The 22038-nt window shown below is 39.3% G+C and overlaps 1 protein-coding gene across 1 annotated transcript; it reads right to left on the reverse strand.

The window, feature by feature from the left end:
- Positions 1–1237: 1237 nt before the first annotated feature.
- Positions 1238–21562, reverse strand: cpn1 (carboxypeptidase N, polypeptide 1). The gene is made up of 9 exons (XM_084740901.1): positions 21316–21562; positions 17384–17580; positions 14742–14897; positions 8805–8981; positions 8556–8667; positions 4420–4559; positions 3196–3295; positions 1803–1921; positions 1238–1707 (listed from the first exon to the last, which is right to left on the reverse strand). The coding sequence occupies exons 1-9, from the start codon at positions 21551–21553 to the stop codon at positions 1597–1599; spliced, it is 1350 nt and encodes a 449-aa protein (XP_084597027.1). The 5' UTR covers positions 21554–21562; the 3' UTR covers positions 1238–1596.
- Positions 21563–22038: the final 476 nt, after the last annotated feature.

Raw genomic sequence — 22038 nt, forward strand, 5'->3', positions numbered from 1 at the left:
TCTGGTGACACATGAGACAATGACAACAAGTTCAAGACAGAAAGTCAACAGTATAAAACATGTATCAGGAACTGATCTCTATGTGCAGCCTGGCAGTGTGTGGAATATGTAATATTATAGTGATTATAGCCATTATAGATATGTCAAGGAGTACACTGGTTGATTGTAAGATTGAGATATAAGATTCATGTTAAACTATAGACTGTAAAAAAAAAGCTGGTCTTTATTGTTCCTCACATTGAAAAGCATCACAAAGTAGAAAAAGACTCTGTAAAGCATCTGAAAACAGCAAAAATGGGTATCGCAGTATCCCAGAACCCAGGGTGAAATCCTCAAATTTACTATGTAAAACGATGACAAGTAGTAAACTCTCACATTTGAAAAGCCAGAACCAGAGAATTAGTGGCATTTAATAACTCAAATGATTAATGGATTTATAATATAGTTTATTTAAAATGTTCTGTAGATTAACTATCCAATTAACAGACATTACAGCTCTGGTACAAAGGATAATACTGAACAGGGCTGATAAGCATGTAAGCAGACCAAATAATTGCCAGTGGGTTTGGCTGTTTGAGTGCTCGGACAGAATCAGTGTAGTTTTTATATAAATATCTGCTTTTTTTTGTCAGGAAATTCAAGATATAAGACAGGGGTAGCCATGTTCACCTTCCTTTCTTGTGCAGCAGTGACATCTACTGTTCTATGTTTGCAGAACAGTCTGAAAGACCAGCAGCAAAAACTTTATTTTTCCAGTAAGCCGTGCATTATTTCCACATGAGACATCTCACTGATTTTAAACATACTAAGTTTAAATTCTACCAATTAATATTAAAGTAACACAATCACAAATGGTTCTAGGTATAACCCTTTATGTTGGGTTCAACGTAGAACTCCCTGAGAGGCTTTTTCCACCAACATGAACCAGCCGTCTTCTAGTTCCTGTGCCTAATTTTGAACCATTCTGAGCATTTCCAACAGAAATGAACTGGTATGAAACCTGAAAAGTTGGTTCCCAGTTGGAAGCATGAGTTTTATAGCACCAAGGTTCCAAGGATTTTGAACAGAACCAGTTCAAGAGCCAGAGGTTATTTGGTAGAAAAGGGTCTTCAAAAGGGTTCCAACTGGACCAGCTGGAGAACCCTGCAGGGTTCTATTTAGCACCTTTATTTCTGAGAGTGTAAAGAACGATAAACAGGCAAAATAAAGCAGAAACACAATATACAGACATGGTAAATAATGACAGCAAAAACATAATTTTATTTTCACTTTCAACTTTCATCAAATTATAGTAATCAAAATCAAAAAGTCCTTTACAAATACAGGATAGTTGTGTTCATACAAATCAACACTGTTACATAAATACACCTTTCCTTAATACAGACACACAGTTTATATTTATCAACAAAAAAAACACAAACAAAAACACAAACGTTTGAAATACATAGGACTACGAAGGTAAAATTACATACATATATTATGGTCAATTATCATTTCCATAATTTGCATGTGTACATGTGTGCGTGTGTGTTTTATGTGGGATTTTCAGTATATGTGTATGTATGTCTGTGTGTGGTCTGAAGTATTGTCCATGTCTCATCTGGGGCCAAGTTTTGAGTGGGCCTTGGGGGATGAGATGTTCCTCTTGCCGTTGTGGGGCTTGACTTTCGGGTTTTGTTTTGGTGCTGTTTTCAAGTAAAAATGAAGCTGTGAGGGAAGAGAGGAAGAACAAGGCGTGAGTGATCAACACAGAGAACATTTCCAGCTGACAAGAACACGCAACAATGAAAAATGAAACACACCTGTATGGCCTCAGCTGGTCCCACTGTGACAGTGCTGGTGGACGGGACATAACCTGGAGCGGACGCTGTCACAGTGTAGGTACCCGGTAACAGGAGTCTGAAATAGTCACCATCCAGTCCTGGAGGAGCAAACACATGGGGAAAGATGAGAGGTGGAAACATACAATTTCGAATTTTAATTTACACAGCAGTGGAAGATTTATTTAATTTTCCTTTGTCCTTTATTTTGAATGCCTTTTAGGGTCTGACATCATTGAGAACTGCTTTCTGGCTCTCATTTCATGCTGCTTGCCACAATATTAAATTTTATATTATTCCTCACAAAAATCCCGACCCCTAGGTTAAGAACTATTAATAGATTATGTCACTTTGGAAAGTAGAAATAACTCAACTTTCCTCTTATAATGAAAATGGCCTCTGTAAAAGAGTGTTGTGTAGCTTTATTTGGTGTATAATAATGCATCTCATTGAATGTGCTCATCACAGGTTTTTAAAATCTTAAGCTCATGAAGCTGTACTGAAAAGTACAATATTCCCTCTTAAATGCAGAAGAGTACAAAGAAGCATACATCTCTAATACTCAAACTTACAAGGATTTCAGAATGTAAATACAGTGCATATACTGTACAGTTTGCATTATTAATAACATAAAATGTATGCACCTGACTCAAGGCATTACATTAATGCACATCCTTTGGACTCTATCTTGCATGCTGCAATTATTCTTTTAAATTAATGCCGTGAACTTCACACGTTCCCTGGCCAATAGTTTGTACATTCTTGCATAACACTGTATAGCTCCATCATATATTTAAATAACAATGCATATCATTTCTATTGTTTTAGAATGTATTTTTCTATTTCATAGGTTTTTGTCAAATTTCTATTTTGTATTCATGCTTTTTATATTTGCAGTTCTTGCTTTCATCTTTAATTATATATTTTTTTTTCTGTGTATGTGAAAAGAAAAGAATAAAACTCATTCTGACTCTGATTTTCAAAGTGCATTTCCACCATTGACCACTAGAGGAAGGCTTGTTCCATCCCACTGTGAGGACTGACTGCATTTATTTTTTTCATATTAATGAATACAATAAGATTCAGCTGTTAAAGGAACACCAACAGTGTCTTCTCCCCACATTATTAAGAGCTGGAGCTGAACAAAAAGCACAAAGTGCTCATTTTGACTTTCTGTATGTGATTAAGATTATTACAACAATGTTCTAATACGCCACCACCCAGGACATTAGCAGAACATTTACCACAAACCTCACACAGTCAAATATTTCTTTAACTCTGCAGTTAAAGAGTAAAAAAAAAAAAAAACCTCCCTGGAAATAACAACCACATGTGTTTAACAATAAACTGACACCCCCTTTTAATCCCTACTCACCGCTGGTCACATCGTGATTGATGCCAGCCACTGAGATCTCAGCATTGGCGATAGGGTTGTTGTTTTCATCATACACCATGCCTTTTATCCCATGATGCACCTGAAAAAAAGAAACGTTATTTTTCCACTTTATTTATATAGTTAATAAAGGCCAATCCTGTATGTCCACAGATGTGTTTGTGCTTGAATTCTGCATCGATTGCAAGTCATATCAGGTCATGAGCTCAATTTCCAAAGCAACTTTCCAAAACCTGATTAACCTTCTTTGTCTCTGTGGTCTGCAACAGACCCTTATGGTTTGGTGTGTTTCATCAGTGTTGCAGAAAAAGGTTAAGCATTTCTGAGCTCGATCCCTTCGGGCTTAACAAACAATATTATTGGAAATGCATCACTGTACTTTACCTTGGCACTCTGATAATCTGGGATAAAAGATACTCTGTCCTCAAACCAAGGTCTCTTTTCATGCTTGATGGAAGGTAAAAGCCAGTTTACTTGAATTACACTGAATTTCACACAGCTCAGTTCAAGTCACTTAATCCACAGAATGCCAGCCAGTATTTACAAGAAGCCAGAGTATTGGACTCTAGGTAGTCGGGTTTGTGTGGGTGTGTGACTGTATGAGTGTGTGTTTGTGTGCATTAGGTTGCAAAAAAGTTGTGGACTTGAGTCAAATGACTTAAACTTCAGTCATAAATCTGATTACTTTAGACTCGAAAAAATCAAGAAAGACTTGAACTACTTGACTTCACTCAGATTTGAGTCTTTTGACTTGAAAATACTTAATACTTTACACTGAAACCAAAAATTAAAGTGTTATTTAAAGCTTGTGTCATGAATCAACGAATTTCCCTTAATTTCCTGAATAAACTTAAACATTAACTATTCATTCTCAGCAAGTAAACACCTAATTCCTCATATCCACTTTTACTGAACCAATCCAACCGCATCTAATCAAATAGCAGGAGAGAACCATGAAGAACTAATGATACATTATGAAGCTCCAATTGGAAAAAAAAATGTACCAAAGTTAAATTTGTTCATCTACAAAACCTAAAACAACAAAACAAAACAAAACATGCGAAACAGCACAGCACTTCCAACTGTGCTTGACATTTTAAGTTGCACAAAGGACATTAAGTAATGGCTAATAAGAACACAATAAATAAACTAGATGATTTGTTCCCACCTCTGTCAAACAGTGAGCGTGTGCACATGCGCTCTGACCTGTTCGAGGTATGAAACCAGCGCTTCTCGGTTGCCCAGCCACTCTCTGGGCAGTGCTGCCGCTGGAGGAAACTTATCACAGCTCAGCTCCAGGGTGATCTCAAAGCAGTTGCTGTACAGGTAGTTGAAGTCCTGCATGCCTGAAACACACAGAAATAGACTCTTTACTCTGGATTTCGAGGGAAGATCTTTAAAACGGGACATATTTGTCATGTCAGTGGCTCACAGGGTGGTTTATAAAGTGGTTTACATGGACCCTTAATTTGAAGGGGTTGTTCTGATTTGTAAGGAGATGATGTGATTTATCATTTCAGTCCATCTATAAAACCACTGCTACACATTTTCAGTCATTGAGATGCTGGAGCCCAAAGCTTTTACTTCATTTTTTTTTTTTCATATAGTCGAGGATATTTTTCCAAACCACTACATTTTGCTGTTTTGACAGACCTTTGAAGGACCAGTGCGTAGGATTTAGTGGTATTTCGCAGTGAACTTCCAGATTGCAAACATGAAAGGCCATATCCAGTAGGGATAAATATGGTTCTAGAAAATGAGACGTGTTCTATCATGGGAAGAGAAGCCCGCTATCACGGGAATCCCGGGAAATGCAGTTGTTTTTTAAAGCCAAAACAACACCAAATGCAATAAACAGAAATATGGGTTCCCAACCTGCTGCTTTAGAGCGTCATTTTGTGGTATTAATGATTATTAAGGCGAAAAGAGTTGATCATCATTAGAGTGAACATAATATAAACTGTGGATGCAGATTGTACTTTTTGCTTTATCTGTCAGGATTAAATGTCAAGTTCTGTCTGAACCACTGACATACATCAAGATGGACAACATGACAGTTTCACTAAAAGTGAGGCCAAAACATATGATCGCCTCCTGGTAGCTTGCTGCGATATAAGGCATAAATCCCGACATAGTACATGGGCCAAAATAAAACGTCAAAGTGCATCTCAAATAATTTTCACGTGGTTTCTGTCATTTTAGGTAGCTCTTATCACATGGAACATGGCGGCTTCTGTGGAAGAGGACCTGCTCCCTCTGCAGATATAAACAGCTCATTCTAAAATAACACAATGACTCTTATTTTCAGATTATTAAACTCTAATGAAAACATACTCATGATTATTACATTCAATTTCTACCGTATTCTGACAATAAACGCCTGTAAATCTACACACTGGACCTTTAAAAACATATTTTAGACGGACTAACATTACAACCAACAACAGCAATTTTGCAATACAGCACAACTTTTCCTAGAAACTAATTCATCTGAGGCCAGGATTGGGAGGGAAAGTTCAAAACATAACCTCATAGACCATGACATAACACTTGGAGTTGTTAAAATAAACATAACGTGTTCCTACTAAATGCGACTGCGGGGCGTTTTCATCCAATTCAAACGTTTGCATGAGTCAACCAAAAAAAAAAAAGCTCAACAGATTCACATTCCAAAGAATAATCCAGACCAGCCCAGACCAGGATTTACACATCAAACATATGGGTATTGTTTTTGTGGCACTTACAGATTAACTGGGATGAAATCGAATACATGCCCAGACAGTTTAAAGAACTTGGTGTGTTGTAGGTTTCAGGCATTTTATGGCAAAACATGACTTGTAAGTATTCATCAAATCTTACAACCAAGCTCAACTTTCCCAACTCATAAACCAAATGAGGGAAGATGAGGACTTGCTGCCAGTGGCTAAACTCGTATAACTCTTAATGGTCTGTGGGTGGCCGATGCCGGTAAATACTGTTATATTAAATCAAACCTTTATAACAGATCCACTAAGAACTCTGGCTGCGTTCATGGTGCAAAAATGCAAAAAATAAACCTCAAATATTCACTGTTTTTTTTCTAGGAGCAGTCTGAGGACAGTAAATCTGACATTGCTTTGATGTTTTTACACAACTGACCTGAGATGCAGAGTACAATATTTTAATAGCACCAAGAGAGGACATACTGGATGACACAATATTGAAAATACATATTTAAACCTGTGGAATTTTGTACATTCTTATAATCCTGTAGAGTGTGACTGGCTTGGTTGGTTTAAAAATTAGGCTGATAAAAACAAATATGTGTAAAGGGAATGTACATGTGTTCATGTGCATCCATGTGAGAGTATATCTGAGTTATGTGGTACCATTACAAAGACTGATGCATGCGTCAGGGAGTTTTCCTGAATTGATCGGTGTCAGCCAAATTTCCAGTACAGTCAGTACAGCAGCATATTTTCAAACAGGCAGAGGAATGTTCAAGAAGTGCTTTGCAAACATCTCGACATCTGATTAAATCATAAAGATTGACGACTCAACAGCTCCCCAAAAGTGAAGCCAAAACATCTTGATGGCTCTGGTCGCAGGTTTTCATTTGGCGGCGCGGTGGTGTAGTGGTTGATTCAAAACTGTTTGCGGCTGAAAGAGACGCACTGGGCTTTCAAATGACTTCAATGTAAACCCGTCCACGGTTCTATGAGACGCACCAGGCTTTTGGAGTAGAAATAAAGAGGGAGAAGTCCACATATGGTGGAGGAGGTGTGGATTGATTGCTGAATCAAACACAGGACTTTCACCCTGGAGACTGGGGTTTGTGTCCAATGTGAAACCAAATATTATTACACATACGTGCATTGTGAATCCCTTCGGTGTCATTACGGCATAACATAACATACTTATTGTAACCCCAAACATGGTCTTATCCCACCTGACCTACCCAAGTAGTCTTGTTGCCTAAACCAATCCAAAGTACGACCGTTTCACAGTGTTGACCATGTGTTTAAAGAGGCTTTCTGGCAGCATCTCATACAGCTGCTAAAGGGTACCTTGTGCCCTCGGTTGCAGTTGACAGTCTGGGAGTGAGACTCAACAATTAACTATCTTTCTCCAGAATTGCCCGCAGCACCATTAATTAGTTACTTGACACTATAAAAAGGAGGTTTCAGGTCATAATTGACAGCTGAGCCCTGCTCGAGATTGGGTTGGGACTGACACAGACTGTGGCAAAAAATGACATCACCAGCACATGTTGGCTCGTATCTGGGATATTTTTGTGACATGTCATTCATATTTATTGACAGTCAGTACTTTGAACCATGAGTTACTAACTAAACAGTTACTACCACTGTCAGTTCTGGCAGCTCAAGAGAGGGCTAAAATAATCATTTTCATACAGTCCCTAAGGTTGGTCGTAGTCATTTAACAACTTGAGCAGCTAAACTGAGGGGTCGTGGAAGTGCAGCTGTTGGTGTTTGGGGGGGTGAAAAGGTCAAAGGTAACAGGAGAGCACAGAGGCACAGAGTTCATGACGACACCGGGAAAGCTTGCCATGTAAGCCACTCGAAGCATGTCACTCATGCTCAAGTCCATGCCAGTGCACTGCCATCATTCATGTAGGTGGCCTTGTCTTTTTTGGAACATCCAACAGACTGGAATTTGTAAGATAAACAGGGAACAATCTGTTTTGAACGTGGGAGTAGTGAGTCAGTATTGTGCTTTTGGCACTGGTAGATAAATTCAGCTTGTTCTGTCCAACAGGTAGTCTTGACCTGACTTCACCTGTTGTGTTTGATAAATTCCATCTCTGTATCCTGGGTGTATGTCTGTGCACGGGGCTACACCCTTCCCTTTCTTTCACTAAGCCAGTGTGTGTGTGTGTGTGTGTACAGGTGTGTGTGTGTGTGCTGCTGCATACTCTATTATCAACCAATAGGATATCTTCAATCAAAGAGTTAGATGAGGAGATGGATAACAGTCTTACATCTGTATGTTAACTGAAACTACCACCAGCAGGCAGTTAGCTTAGCTTGAGCAGGTCCTGTCCAAAGATAACTAGCACCTCTAAAACTCAATTAATATCTACAATTACTACACCCCTTCACAATTATTAATTGGTTGTTATACCATGTAACATTGCCCCCAAACCCCCAAATTTCCTCCCAGTTAACTCTCTAAAACTCAACAAAGTTCACAGATATAGTTAAAATAATTTGACGATTTGGGCGCGCATTGTAACAAAAAAAGAGAGAGTATTTTTAAGATTGATTATGACATATTTTTCATGATTTATGTGGAGTTTCAAGTGTTTTTTAATGTCCAGATTAATTTCAGGTGTTGCTCACCTTTGGACAGAGAGTACCAGCTGGCGCCGTTGGTGATCCCCTCATCAAAGAAGTCGCCGCAGTTCCAACCCTTGTGCATCCAGCTGTGAGCGTACGAGTAGGTCCTCGCCAACTGTCATCACACACAAATGCACATGTGCCCAATCATTCGCATGTTTTCACACACAGACACACACACTCACACACAACAGCCAGCGATGAGATCAGATTTGTGCAACATCTGGAAGGAGTTTTTAATCTGCAGCACACCTTTCTGAAGATTTTGTCATCCGGGGTGGCTGCATATGTGGTCCTCCCTCGAATGCGAGGATCTCTCGACTTGTCGAAGGGGTAATTGGCGACCACAGCTCCCCCGTGGAGGTTGGCTGACAGGACAAAATTGTAGTTTTGCATCCATTTTATGACTGCCATTGTCTCTGGTTCAACCTGTGGAGAATATTCAATGAGACAGTTATGAAGAAAGCAGCTTTTGAGGCTGATGTAGTGAAAGAACAACATTCATGACTTATGGACCATTTTATGCAATCAAATCAAAAAGTCAGCTCCATGATTTAAAAGGGTTGCATGTTAATGAAAAACTGCTTTATTAAACCAAGATTATTCCCTTCAACTGAAAGATTTCAAATACTTGTATATCTTTACTGTAGAGTCTCTATTCCCTATGCAAAACAGTTTCTGATTTTTTTTATAGCCCCCAGTTAAAGGGGAGATGGTGGTGGCTTCAGACTGTTAATAAAACTTAGTTTAGCCAAAAATAAAAACAGATAGACATGTTGAAATATTTAAATTTATACAATTATTAAATCATTTCAATGCTTTGTAGGCACAACAATTGCATTGCCAGTGAATATTAGGTTAGAAAATTAAACATTTCCCTGATTTAACATGCCTTCTGACGTAAACCACACCCACTTCTCGTCTTCTATCCAAATAAAGATACAGAGACAGATCGTTTTGTTGGATGAATAGATACAGATACAGATAATAAAGTCTCTGTGCACCTCTTGTTTCCATTGGAACTGGCACGTCGGAATTTCTGAGTTCACAGTTGGAAATTAAAACTGGAATGCCCCTGAAGTCAGATTTCTGACTCGGAAAGTTGGAGGAATCTCACCAACCCCAACCTCAAAATCCAAGATGGCTGCTCCGTCAACAATAGTGAGAGCTGTTTATTGGTAGTTATGTCTTTTGTGTCTCATTAAATCAGCTTCACACACAGTAGGATCCAACTTCTATCTGTGGACACGTTGCTATGGTGTTTGTATGTTCAAAATAAAAAAAAAAATCCAACCTGCCACCAGTCTAGCTCGTATATTTATAAAATAATTAGTCCAAATTTACTCCCAGTCTTTAAATCAAACTTTCCAATGCCTGTATATTCTCTGGTTATTGATATTATTATTACTTTCACTTCATCCCACACATTTCCCAAACAACATCAGTGGACTGAAGACATCTGGTTTTCTTTTCACCCAGAACCAGAATTGGCTCCTCTGCTCGTCTGGTTATCTGGACAAATCCTAGTTTTCTCTGCTTTTCTCTTTGATTTTGCTTTCCTCTTTTCACTTTTTAAGCAACCGGGTTAATCTTTACTAAAGCACGGTTAATTCCTCCCTGCCTTTCTCGAGCCCACAAAATCATTCTTCAGCTTTAGTCGCAGGTAACTTTCTCCCTAATCCTTTGTTATAATGCCATTTTTTTTCTGATTTTGAGTCTGAAACTCAGGGAGAAAAAATAGTTTAGTTTAGTTTTAAGTAAAAGCTGAAAGAATGGAAACAAAAGAGTTACTTCTGCAGCAACTGTAAAACATACAGCTGTTGTAAAATAGCGTCAGTCCCAAGGCTATTTTAAAAGTTGCATAAGGCTTTTAACATTTACTTACTGTTAACGACTGCATCTTATTCTGCACGAACACGATCGGCCTTTGCCACAACATCTCCCACACGATGCTGCAGACATTTCAAAGCTTTTAATTCCAGTTTTAGGCTGACATTTATTTTCTCTGTCAGCGCCAACTATCCTCACATGCTCCTAGCTGTATATCATGCAAGGAGGCAAGGAGTAATACATCTCCCTGAATAAGGTATGCAGGACAATAAACACAGTCTGGCTCGACTGAAGGATAATCAGGCCGATCACAGACTGCCGGCCTTGAACGCAGCAGTTGTAACTAAGAAGTGGGACTTCTGTGTGGAAGACTGGCAGGTGTTTATTGTCTGTGGATCTTTATATACACTTGTGTGCGCTTTGAAGTCAGAGCTGTCACTGTGGTGTAGGGTTTCATGTGAAGGACACACTCACACTGATAATCATATCTCAGACAGAGAGAACACCAAATGCAAGTCCACACAAATCCAGTCGTTCTGAATCACTCAGTTCACTCAAGGTTAGATTTCACAGTGTAAGAGGAATGTCGTCTTCAAGCCAATCAATTGTCAGCACTTCATGGTGTGAAATGCGCTCTTCTTCGGAGGCTCTATGAATTTCTCGGCTTGTGCTTGACGGAAAACTTTAAAAATGGATTCCTGACCATGAAAAACTACAACTACACTGAGAGGTTAGCAGAAGTGTTGATCCCCTTGTCCTCTTTGCTACAAGATTTCATGATTTAAGGGATAGTTCAGATTATTTATGGGGTTATATGAGCTACTTTTAAGCCCGATTTGATGGCGGTCAGCATGCCCAAAGTTAGGAGAAGAAGGGAGGGGAACCAGCATTAAGGCAAAGCAATGTACTGCTGTGGACAGGCTCAGCAGAAAAAGGCAGTTTAGCCACTTAAAAAAAGGTCCCACCTCCTAGTTTATGTGCATGCTATAGGTAGAGTATTTTCACTGCTTTACTTCACCGTCAGACTGCTTTTCTGATGAGGAAACTGTCCTTATGTAAGTCAAATATTTCTCTCTCCAAACCAACCAAACTCCATAGGTGAAATCAGTAGTTTTACCTCAAAGAACACCGGAGTTGCTAATCTATTGCTGCCTCAATCTGTTAGTTTGTTTGTGTTTTTCAGTGACTTCAGTGTTTAAAAAGGAAAGTTCAGAGCCAAGGAAGTCACACAATAACACAACCAAAATAACAGATCAAGCCAGTGGTAGAAGAGCAGCTCCTGTGTTCTGCGAGGTAAAAATAACTGATTTCACCTATGGAGTTTGGTAGGTTTGGAGAGAGTGATATTTGGTTTCCTGTCAGAAAAGGCTGTCTGATGGCAAAGTAAAGTGATGAAAATATTCTAAATATAGAGTACACTTAAACTGACACAGATATTTTTTTAGGTGGACCTTTTTTAAGCACCTAAAATAACTTTCATTGCTGACCCCGTCCACAGCAGTACATTGCTTAGCTTCAGTGCTGGTGCCTCTCTGTGCTTTTCCAAACTGGGCATTTTCAACCACCATCTACTGCAGTTGATACACTGACTATTGATAAATACCTCATAGTAACCCACATCAGATAACATCCCCTTTTTTATGTACAGAAATCAGAATAGTCCTGAGTTGCTGTATTTGTCAGTTATTGCCACTGAAAGATTAGTCTCTTGGCTCATATAAACATTTTTTTCTCCTTCACCTTGTCTAACTTTGCATTATTTTGTGGAACAGTCCTTCAACTGAGGAGAAAAGAATTTGGTTTTATCAGACTCATTCCTCTGAATGTAACATCATCAGGTGGCTAATTAAAATGTAGCATGGCTGAGCCTGCAGGCGAGCACAGGGGCTTGTGGCTTCATGTAGCCTGTGAGAATGTAATCCTGACCGGCATGAATGAAGTATCTGTAACAGTGGCACAGTTACTCTTTTGTGTTGGCCTTTCAGGAGGCAGTCATGTGGGTCGACAGCCAGCTCGCGACTGGGAGGACCACTGCTTTAGTTTTCTCAACACATTTGCAGCCCAGGAACTCGGAAATGGGACAAAAAAGTAGAAAAAAAATCATTGGTTGTCCTTTACTTGGGAACGAAATCACTTTATTGATGTATAATCAAATAAAGTCATACTGTTTCCTGACTTTATTTAGAGGCAATTAGACACTCCTCATCTCACTCTAATTGCAAATTTGTTAAAATTGACTGATTATAGCTGCAACTTTGTAGTGTACATTGATTTGTGGGCCCCTCACAGAATGTGTCTCTTGTTCAAAAAGTTTAAAATAAATTAAAAATAAATCTCCTAAAGACCATTTGTTCTAAATACTGTAGACATCTGTGACTGTTATAAAGTTATAACATCTCATAACTGTTATAATCTTTACATTTGGTCTACAAAAACTTTATTATTCCTTGTTAATGTGCATTAAATGATGATGATATTCACTCATTCTGTGATTTTAATACATGATCTTTTAACATTATCATTGCATCATCACCTAAAATGATGTCACACTCGTATAAGCTTTATGTGGTCAGTAGTGATACAACATGATGAAAACGAACACTGTTACATGTTTGATTATATTTTACTTTCACTGATGTTTTCAGAGGCATTAGATTATCCAGACAGGACCACAGTGACGGTCAATTTAGAAGGAAACCTAGAAAACAGCAGCACTTTCTGTGTGTCTGTTGAAGATGAGATGACTGCAGACGAGACACCTCAGGGAGCTGTCCTTAATACTTAAAATGTATTTTTCAGCTGACTATTGGCAAAAGTTTCACAGCAAACACCCTGTTGCTTTAAACTAGCTAACTGTGTATTATGTGATTTAAAGGTGCAGTTCCACGTCTACCTGTTATATCAGTTACAAGTACTTTTATTATTTTTAATACCATACTTTAGGAAACTTAAAAATAAAAAATTACATGCAGGACTTTTATTTGTAATGGAGTGTTTTACATTGTGGTATTCTGAGAACTTTTTCCACCACTGTGAAATACAGACTTGGCAATAAACAAGTGATTTTGAGTGAAGTCACAGGTTTGTAAGCTATGTGAAGAGTCACGCAGCATCTCGAGGTAGCAGGTAACAGTTACGCTCTGAGACCACAGAGTAGGTCAGTTCAGACTCTCATGGTGGTGACGAAAAGACAAAAATGTTTAGCTGAAGCTGAAAGTCTTCGTATACAGGACATTTTTCATTATGATTCCAGTGCAGAGTGTCAACTTTACTGAGCTGTTTTACACTGACATCCTTATAAATTGTCAAAACTTATTCTAAGCTTAGAATTCGTTTCATATGTTTCAAAATATCAAAAAAAAAAAAACTAACAGCAAAGAGATATCAAAATATTCACATTATTTGTCAAGGTTTTCTGAGTTGTATAGTGTTCTCTAACCAAATGCAAGTTAAAATGTAAAATGCTGTACTTTTTTTTTTTTTTTTTTTTAGCAAAACCAGTTATGACGCACAAAATAAGCTGTCTACAATATATCTGTATTAAGTTAACTTTATCAAATCAAGTTCAATTTACAGACTTAGCTTGGGTACCAGTGACGTAATAGAATTGCTTTAAAGGTACATAATACCTTTGAGTAATATTAGCATTAAGAAATACACACAATTATGTCCGTTGGACACATTCTGATCATGTAGGACCAAAGTAAAGTACCTCATACAATCCAATATCAAATAATTTGAACTATCCCTTTAAAATCGAGTAAATTCAAAGTTTTTTTTCAGTGAATAAGGGACATTTTTAGTTGGAACAAGCAGGGCTGCCATTTTGCCCACCTGTTTCATATTGCAAAGACAGAGGGCGACCTCTGTCTGACCTAGAGCGAGAAAAGCACCGTTTATATGAGGAGATATAGGTTTTAGAGTAAGATAAGCAAACACACCCAGCCAAACGGGGTCAGACTATACAGACACACACAAACATACACATCAGACAGCCTAGCAAGCGATTTACTGGGTCTACTTACTGTTTAAATTTATGGGCAGTTTCTTTTTTATTTAGTAAAAAGCTCAGCTGGCAGTGGAATCTGATGCAATATAAATCTCATGCAGTCCTTTATGTCAACATTACTTAAAGCCAAGATAACTCCGCTGTGTTACGGTTGCTCATTATTCAACTCCATACTCAAACATTGAGCACACACTCACACAAGTGTGAGAAATGTACTCATCCATCTTCTTCTCTGCCTCTTTCTCTCTCTCACACACACACACACACACATGCATATACATGTATTTTCACACATGGACATGGATAAATGGGTTTTTGTGTCTCCTGTGTGTTTATGCAGTAGCACTGACCTGGTGCTCCCAGTTGTCTGGCAGGGGCAGGTGGTGGTTCCGCCCGTTGGTCTTCTCGTAGTAGTACATGAGTGCGTTAAGGTCTGGAAAGTTTCGGTTCAGGTCGATTTCTCTGGAGTTCCCTCGACCCACCAGGTAGCCGTTGAACTCTGGACCCTGTTGACCCACAGACAAAGTACAGCTGTCGGGTTACCCTGTTTTTCTTCCCCTGTAGAGTGAGTGAATTATTTTGGCTTCTTGGATTTTAAGACACAGCTTTTCAAGCTATGAATTCAAATTGCTTGGAAGCGGCAAAGGAAAACTGATTTACGCATCCCACAAACTGCCCAGGCAATCTGCAGAGAAACAACAGTAAATTATTTTCTTTTTTCTGGGTATAATGTGGAATTCACAATGATTTCTTTGTTTTCTCAGGAATCTAAACTCAGATCCTTCCCAAACACCTTTAATGGATGTTAAGACTACATAAACAAGAGAAAGTTACGACACACTCTGAGTCTCGAGTCTAACAAAAGGCCTATAATAATGCATGGCACATACAATATTGAAGGATTTTATATTATACCTATACTCAGGACTCATGCAGTTTATATTTATGCTTCTGAGTAAAATGCCTTGACAAGTATTGGATGGGTTGTCATGAATTTTGGCACAGTCATTCACGGTCCCCATAGGATGAATCCTAATAGGATTCATAAGGAGCAATGTATAAAATATGGCTGATATAACTATCTTTGGCTGTAGCTGGCCTACTAGCTGCTGTTAGCTCAGTTAGCCATGAGCTAGAGGTTATTACTCCAGTCTGGCCTGCAGCTTGGAGCGACAGCGGTATATTTATTCTTACACTGCGGGCATCTGAACGGGGCTCAGCAGCCTCTCAGTCAACACAGCCGGGTCAGGATGAAATACAGCCTCAGAGACTGATAGGGGCCAGCTTGACAACAGGGAATACAGCGCCGAGATGATTTACAGCAGCCTCGACCAGGACTCTAACTCCAGGATTGATGAAGACGGAAGGTGGAGACAGGAGAGACGTGAAGCAGTGAGGAGTGAGAGGACGTTCGGGCACCTGAGAGGCAATGGACAGCCAGAATATTTTCACATCTAATGCGGTGGATTAAGGATTTATTTTCAACTAAACTAGGGCTGCCGATCGTTGAACAGTGGACAGACAAACCAAGATGTTTTTGATGATTTTTATTTTGTTTCTGCAGAGTTTGAAGTGTTTTTTTTTTTTCAAACAAGCTCATCTTTAAAAAGTCTGCTTATTGCAGACAACTGGTTTAAATACATTTTCTTTCTATTGCTATTTCTGCAACACAAAACATAGACATCCATGGCATAACATCAGAACTTTTCTTCTTACAATTAAATTCCATACTTTACGCATTGCTCCTTTAACTTTTAATCACCAGTAGAAACTTTTCTTTTCTCTCTTGTTCAATACTTTGCCGAATACCAGAAAAACTAGTAACATCCTCACCAGGCTCACCTACACTTAATCAGCAAATCTTTGCATGCTAACATGCTATATTACCATGGTGAACGTGGTAAACATCACACCTGCTAAACATCATCTTGCATTTTCATTGTGAGCATGTCAGCATGCAGATGTTGACTTTTAGCTCAACGCTCTGCTGTGCAGTCTCACAGTGCTGTGAGTATAACTCTTACTTTATTATCCTCAGGACTCAAAGTTCTCCCTTTTGATTCCTTTTGTAAGTGAGTGTCACTTTTGAATGACTTTTTCTTTACTGACTACAAAGCAAAGATGGACTCTTTCTCTTTTTTTGACATCAGGAGCAAGTCCAAAAAAAGATTTCTTCCCAAACAGGGAGGCTCTTCTTGGATTTGCACGGTATTTCCATGCAGGCTTATACAGGACTCTTTGACAACTGTCTGAGCTTTATATGGAACCACTTAAATCTTACATTCTGATGCCAGTGGGCACGAAAAACAATACTTTACAATATTTTTTCCTCAAAAGCTCAATCAGTGTCCCAAATCAACACAATGCCATCTAGGATGCTGGGAAATGAAGCAGCATTTCCATTGTTATCCAGATGCTGCTGCACCCAAACATCTGTTGAAGCAGCAGCAAATTACAGTGTGGTGTGCATGTGTTGTCTGAACGGCAAAAAGAGGGACCTTCATGTGCAACTGCCCTCCTCAGGACATGTAATTAGTCTCAGAGAGATTGTGCACGAGTGTGTGTGTGTTTGTGTTGCATGCATGTCTGTTGTTTCACGTGCCATATAATTACTCCCCGGTACAAAGATAGGGGTTCTGTAAGGGAGCTGATAGATGGGATTATTACAGACATTAGCAAACAGTGAAAGATTTAATAAAAATATGTTTTTGCTGTTGCTTGTCTTTAATGGATAAACAGACATGCATACCTTCAGAAATATGTTGTATTCAGATGTGTTTGCCCTGATTTAACTTGCAGGTGTTTCGTTTTCCTGAAAGACCTTAAAATTTGTAACATTTCCACTGGCAAAGACACAATCAAGCAAAAATGTGGAAACTTTTTTCTCCACAAGTGGCAAATGATTGCTAGAGAAAAACAACGAAAGGCGTCCCAGCAGTGGAAGATTTTCCCTGGTTTTCTTTTGGCATGTGGCCGTCGGGGTGTACATTACCTGTCTGGCAGCCACCTCGTAGCCATCAGGGTTCATGGAGGGCAGGATGTGGATGCGCGTGTCATGGATCAGCCTCATGATCCGCTGGTTTCCGGCTCGATACTCCTCGCAGAGAAACTGGGAGAACTTAATGAGCAGCTCGCGGCCGAGCACTTCGTTGCCGTGCATGTTGCCCACGTACTTGAACTCTGGTTCCACTGGGGAGGAAGTGGAGAGGGGGCATGAGGTCAAAAGGCCACAGAGAGCTGCCAAGCGTGACATTTAAAATGACTGCTTGAGCATGCTCACACATACATGCACACATATGAGCATACTCACTACATGAAAACACAGGAGAATCAATAGGCAGGCTGTCTTTGACATAGTTTAATGCACCTAGTTTTTTTAAGTTTCTAAATGTTACATGTTTTAAATTTGAATTCATCATTACATAACCTGAATAAAGCAAGACTGTCTAACTTTTGGTTGACAGCAGCCGCTGTAGCCATAAATGGCATTTACAGTATAATGGTAGATTCAATTTCACTTCATGTACCAAAATAATCTTGAGTCAGCTGTATTAAAAACATCATCATTAGACTTTGAGTGGTGAAACATGGTGTAATAGTAGTACAAGAGTCATAAAGCAAACTGACTGCAATATTTATCTAAAATTAGGTTTGAACCCTTATAAGTGCTGGATTCAACTATATTCATTCTCTACAAGTCTTTACACTTTCTATTTTATGCATTTGTCGTTAAAATCTGGTACCTTGTAAGAGTGGGACTCGCATATGCACAGACATGTCAAGTATGAAAGCATGCAGAATATACTATTCATGTTTTTCTATAATTTGTATATTTGTTCTCACACCTACATACACTGATAGTCTGCCTTGTGAGCCTGTCTGGACATCTATTGATGCAAGATACTAACTCATATTAATATCAGAATACAGGTACAGACACAGATATGATGTTCAGTTTGAAAATTTATCAACAGTCAGGTAAATGTCATTTGAAAATCTGAGGGGAAGTCTAGTCACAGCTGCAGCCGTGCCAGCAGTAAATCAATGATCACAAAAAATTAAAAATTATCTCTTTTTGAAGTTACAATCTGGCGTGACATCTCTTGCATGTTTTATCTTGGGGTTAAGACAAAGATTATGTTACTAAACAGCTTTTTAGTTCACACTTTGGCTAGTTTATTCAAATAGAGACAACACAATCAAGTGTGAGCCAATGAGAATGCACATCAGGCAAACAAAACTTGCAGGATATAAGGAACCGCTCGTGTGTGAAAGTGCATGTTTTTAGGGAGTCCCTGTTGGACATTTGCCAGTAGAGGCTTTGGAGTTGCAGTTTAGCTAACACTAGCCACTATGAGCTACTGGTCATACCAGACAAATTAAAGCTGTAGCTATGTGGGTTTTATTTCTTATGGACTCAACTTTTATTCAAACGATTATTATTTTGTCTTTCAAAACATACATATTGTCACTTTAAACCAATTACTCACCTTCATGATTTTACATTATTGCAATATCTTGATAAGGCAGGTTCTGACAAAGGTGAGGAGAGTGAGTCTGATTACTACTGATTGAATTATTTGGATAAGGTCGTCTGGCATTCCTATGAGTATCTGTCAGTGATTGGGGTGAGCCGCCTATCCAAACAGTCTCCCGCTCTGTATAGAGTTCCCTCCTCCTCCCGGGGGTCCCTTCATTAATCACTGCTGCAGCGTTGATAGAACCAAGGACCTCCGAAGGCTGCAGCTACACGGAGTAGGCAGAGCTGCTGCTGAACACTGGCGAGAACTTTTCTGCTTCATGCTAGAATAATGCTGTATATGATTTTACACTAAAAGTGTGGCACATACAGTAACACTGGTTTTTGTACATGTCTGTTGTTCATGAGAAGAAGTAATTGTAGAATTTTTGGGGGGGTGGGGTATTGTGGGAGTGAGCTGATACTTCCAAATTTATGAACACCCTTCACTAATTGCTTCAGGCACCCAAATGGCAGCTTGGGCACTGCAATTCACCTCCCTTTCTTTAACACGGGGCCAACTGGCCTCAGGTTCAGAAAACAGTGTTGGCTCTAGCATGCGGCTTTAAAAACACACTCACACACACACTCAGCTGCATGTGAAAGACATGAACTTCCTAAAGGGTGCAGGAGGGTTGACCCAGACAAGACCCCAGGTCACTCCCCACCGTGAAGTGCACGGTTCCTGTTTTTCACCCTCGGCCATCTTGCAACAGAACAGGCACACATCCTTCTATTCTACTGAAGGAAGCCCCTACGTGTGCAAATGTAGATAAAAATGCAAGCTCAGCCGCAGCCAAAAAAGCATTCCCTGCTGCAGTTGTTAAGCTTTATTCTTTTCTTCCAGAGGGTTGCCATTAAAAATGCAAGAATGGAAAAATCTTCTACACGAATGTGACCCTTTGGCCTGTTTTCAGTACAAACACGAGCTACGACGGGGTTATGATTTTCTAATTTGCAACCGATATGCAAAATAAACACCTGGAGAGCTGATTCAGTAGTTCAGAAGGAGCAGGGGGGGAAACAAGCAAAGCTTTTGCAAGAGCGGGCTTAGGGTTAAAGCCTTGTTGACTCAAAGTGAACCTCTGTGTCATCTGCTCAGCTTTGAATAACACCACACATTTCATCAGTGGTTGGATGGCAGAAATTGAAATGAATCACAGATGTTTTTTCACTTTTGCCTTTTGTCTTTCACTTTTGAGTTTTCCACAGAATACCGTCACTGATGTTTATCAAAGAAACCAGCTAAACTGGGATAACTCCTCTTTTTCTTCTTCTTTTTCTTCTTCTTCTTCTTCACTATTAAGCCACACAGTAAATTAGCTTCAGAAAACTAAATCAAAAGCTTGCATTTCATCTCCTGCATGGGGGGAAAAAAATCCAGAGCCCCCACAGATGACTCTGTCTCCTGCCAGCTATGTTCTCACTCCCCACAGCAAGAAGTGCAAAACAAATGGGCAGCCAGTGACAGGGCCTGTGCATCCAACTTATTATAGTTAGCCTAACTAAATCTAAACAAATAAATACTTTACTTAACTAAAAGAAAAATACAAACTTGACCTCAGAAAAAAAAATTATACTAACTGAAATGATACTGTGTATTGTGATACTACTTATTAACTAAATAATAATAAAAATGCAGGGAATGTCATGGTCAAATTTGGCAACACAACAAGTATGAGGAGATGTTTATTGAGACTGGGATGCCAAGACCACAGTTAGTCATTTATCTGTCCTAAACTTCTTGAATCTTGCTCCTAAAAAAAACTTCCCATATAGTGACACTAATAAAAACAGTTTTAGACAATAAAAACTGAAAGTGAAATGAGCCAACACACCCTGAAAACCAAACTGAACTGAAAACAAAATAAAAAAAACAGACATTAATGAAAAGTACAAAACTATGATGACTCTGCATAAATATACAAGTTTTATTTATTCAAGTCAGTTAAACATAAAATGTCTAGTATTTATTTTGAGAACACTTCAGAACTCATAAGCACGAGTTCTTCTGACTTGAAGTGTTTTGACTTGAAATTGATGCATTGAATAAATACGGAGTTGTACAGAGTTATTAAATAAAGTTTCTAATGTTAGTTAAAAGTTAATTAATTATAATAAATGTTATAAATATTCCTCAGTGTGACTTAAGAGTTGTTAGTTTAACTTAATATCTTAATCTTATTGTTTTCTAAAGTACAACTATGTTAAGTCAAGTATATTTAACTAGAAAAGTTTATTTGTTTTTAATTGTTACGACTTAATCTCAGCTTGTCTTTTCAAACTGAGGCAACTTAAACATTTTTAAGGCAGCCCAGACACCAACTTCTTTTTAAGTTAAAACAGATAGTTTATTGTGCCCATCACACACTGGACTGTGGCACATTGAATCAGGTGTTACTCACATGCTTCATGGATGCCAGGGTTATCACTGAACTCCATCACATAGAGGTGGCGCCCCTCCACGCTGCGCCCGATGCTGTAAATGCGAGTGATGTAGGGGCATTCGCTCTGCACCGCAAACAGGGCTCGCACCATGTCCTCGTAGCGGTGATGCTTGAAGTCCGAGCCGCACACCAGGAGCCCCATCAGCCCCAGCAGGAGAGCAGTGAGCCAGGGAAGAGTCCACCCCTGCTGCTGCATGGTCCCAGAGAGGAGAGGAGAGAGGAGACGACCTGCAACTGTGCAAAACACTCACACACTACTTTCAGATGTATGTTGGACTCCTTTACACACCAAACATACTGCTTCCCTCCCTGCCTGCTCTTTTCCTTTCTTGTCCTCTTCTTTCCCCCTGCTCTCCCTCTGCCTCCTCCCACATCCAGTCCCCTCACTGAAGAGCAAGTAAGGACAGCCCCCTGCTCCTTCTTTGTCTCACTCTCCTCCTCCAACAGCTGCTTCTCTCCCTCTCTCTTTCCCTTTGGGTCCTTGTCAAGTACATGCTACTTGCTTTATTGGCGCTTAGAAATCTTCTGCTTCAAGTAGCGTGCCCCACGGCCCCCTCAGCTCTCTGCACACACAATCTGAATTTCATTCTGTCTCTGAGACACTCGTTTTCTGTCCCTCTCTTTGTCTCAAAGTCTTGTTCTATACTCCCTTCCTGGGAAAAAGGGGTTGTTTCCACGGCA

This window comes from Lutjanus erythropterus, chromosome 17, assembly GCF_056507025.1.
Source record: "Lutjanus erythropterus isolate fLutEry1 chromosome 17, fLutEry1.hap2, whole genome shotgun sequence".
Taxonomy (NCBI): Eukaryota; Metazoa; Chordata; class Actinopteri; order Lutjaniformes; family Lutjanidae; genus Lutjanus; species Lutjanus erythropterus.

Coding starts and splice junctions, on each gene's coding strand:
- cpn1 (XM_084740901.1), bottom strand. CDS start 21,553: ATGCAGCAGCAGGGGTGGACTCTTCCCTGGCTCACTGCTCTCCTGCTG. Junction 8,668..8,804: donor ATGACAAAATCTTCAGAAAG/GTGTGCTGCAGA, acceptor GTGTGATGACAG/TTGGCGAGGACCTACTCGTA. Junction 1,708..1,802: donor GACCAGCTGAGGCCATACAG/GTGTGTTTCATT, acceptor CTTCCCTCACAG/CTTCATTTTTACTTGAAAAC.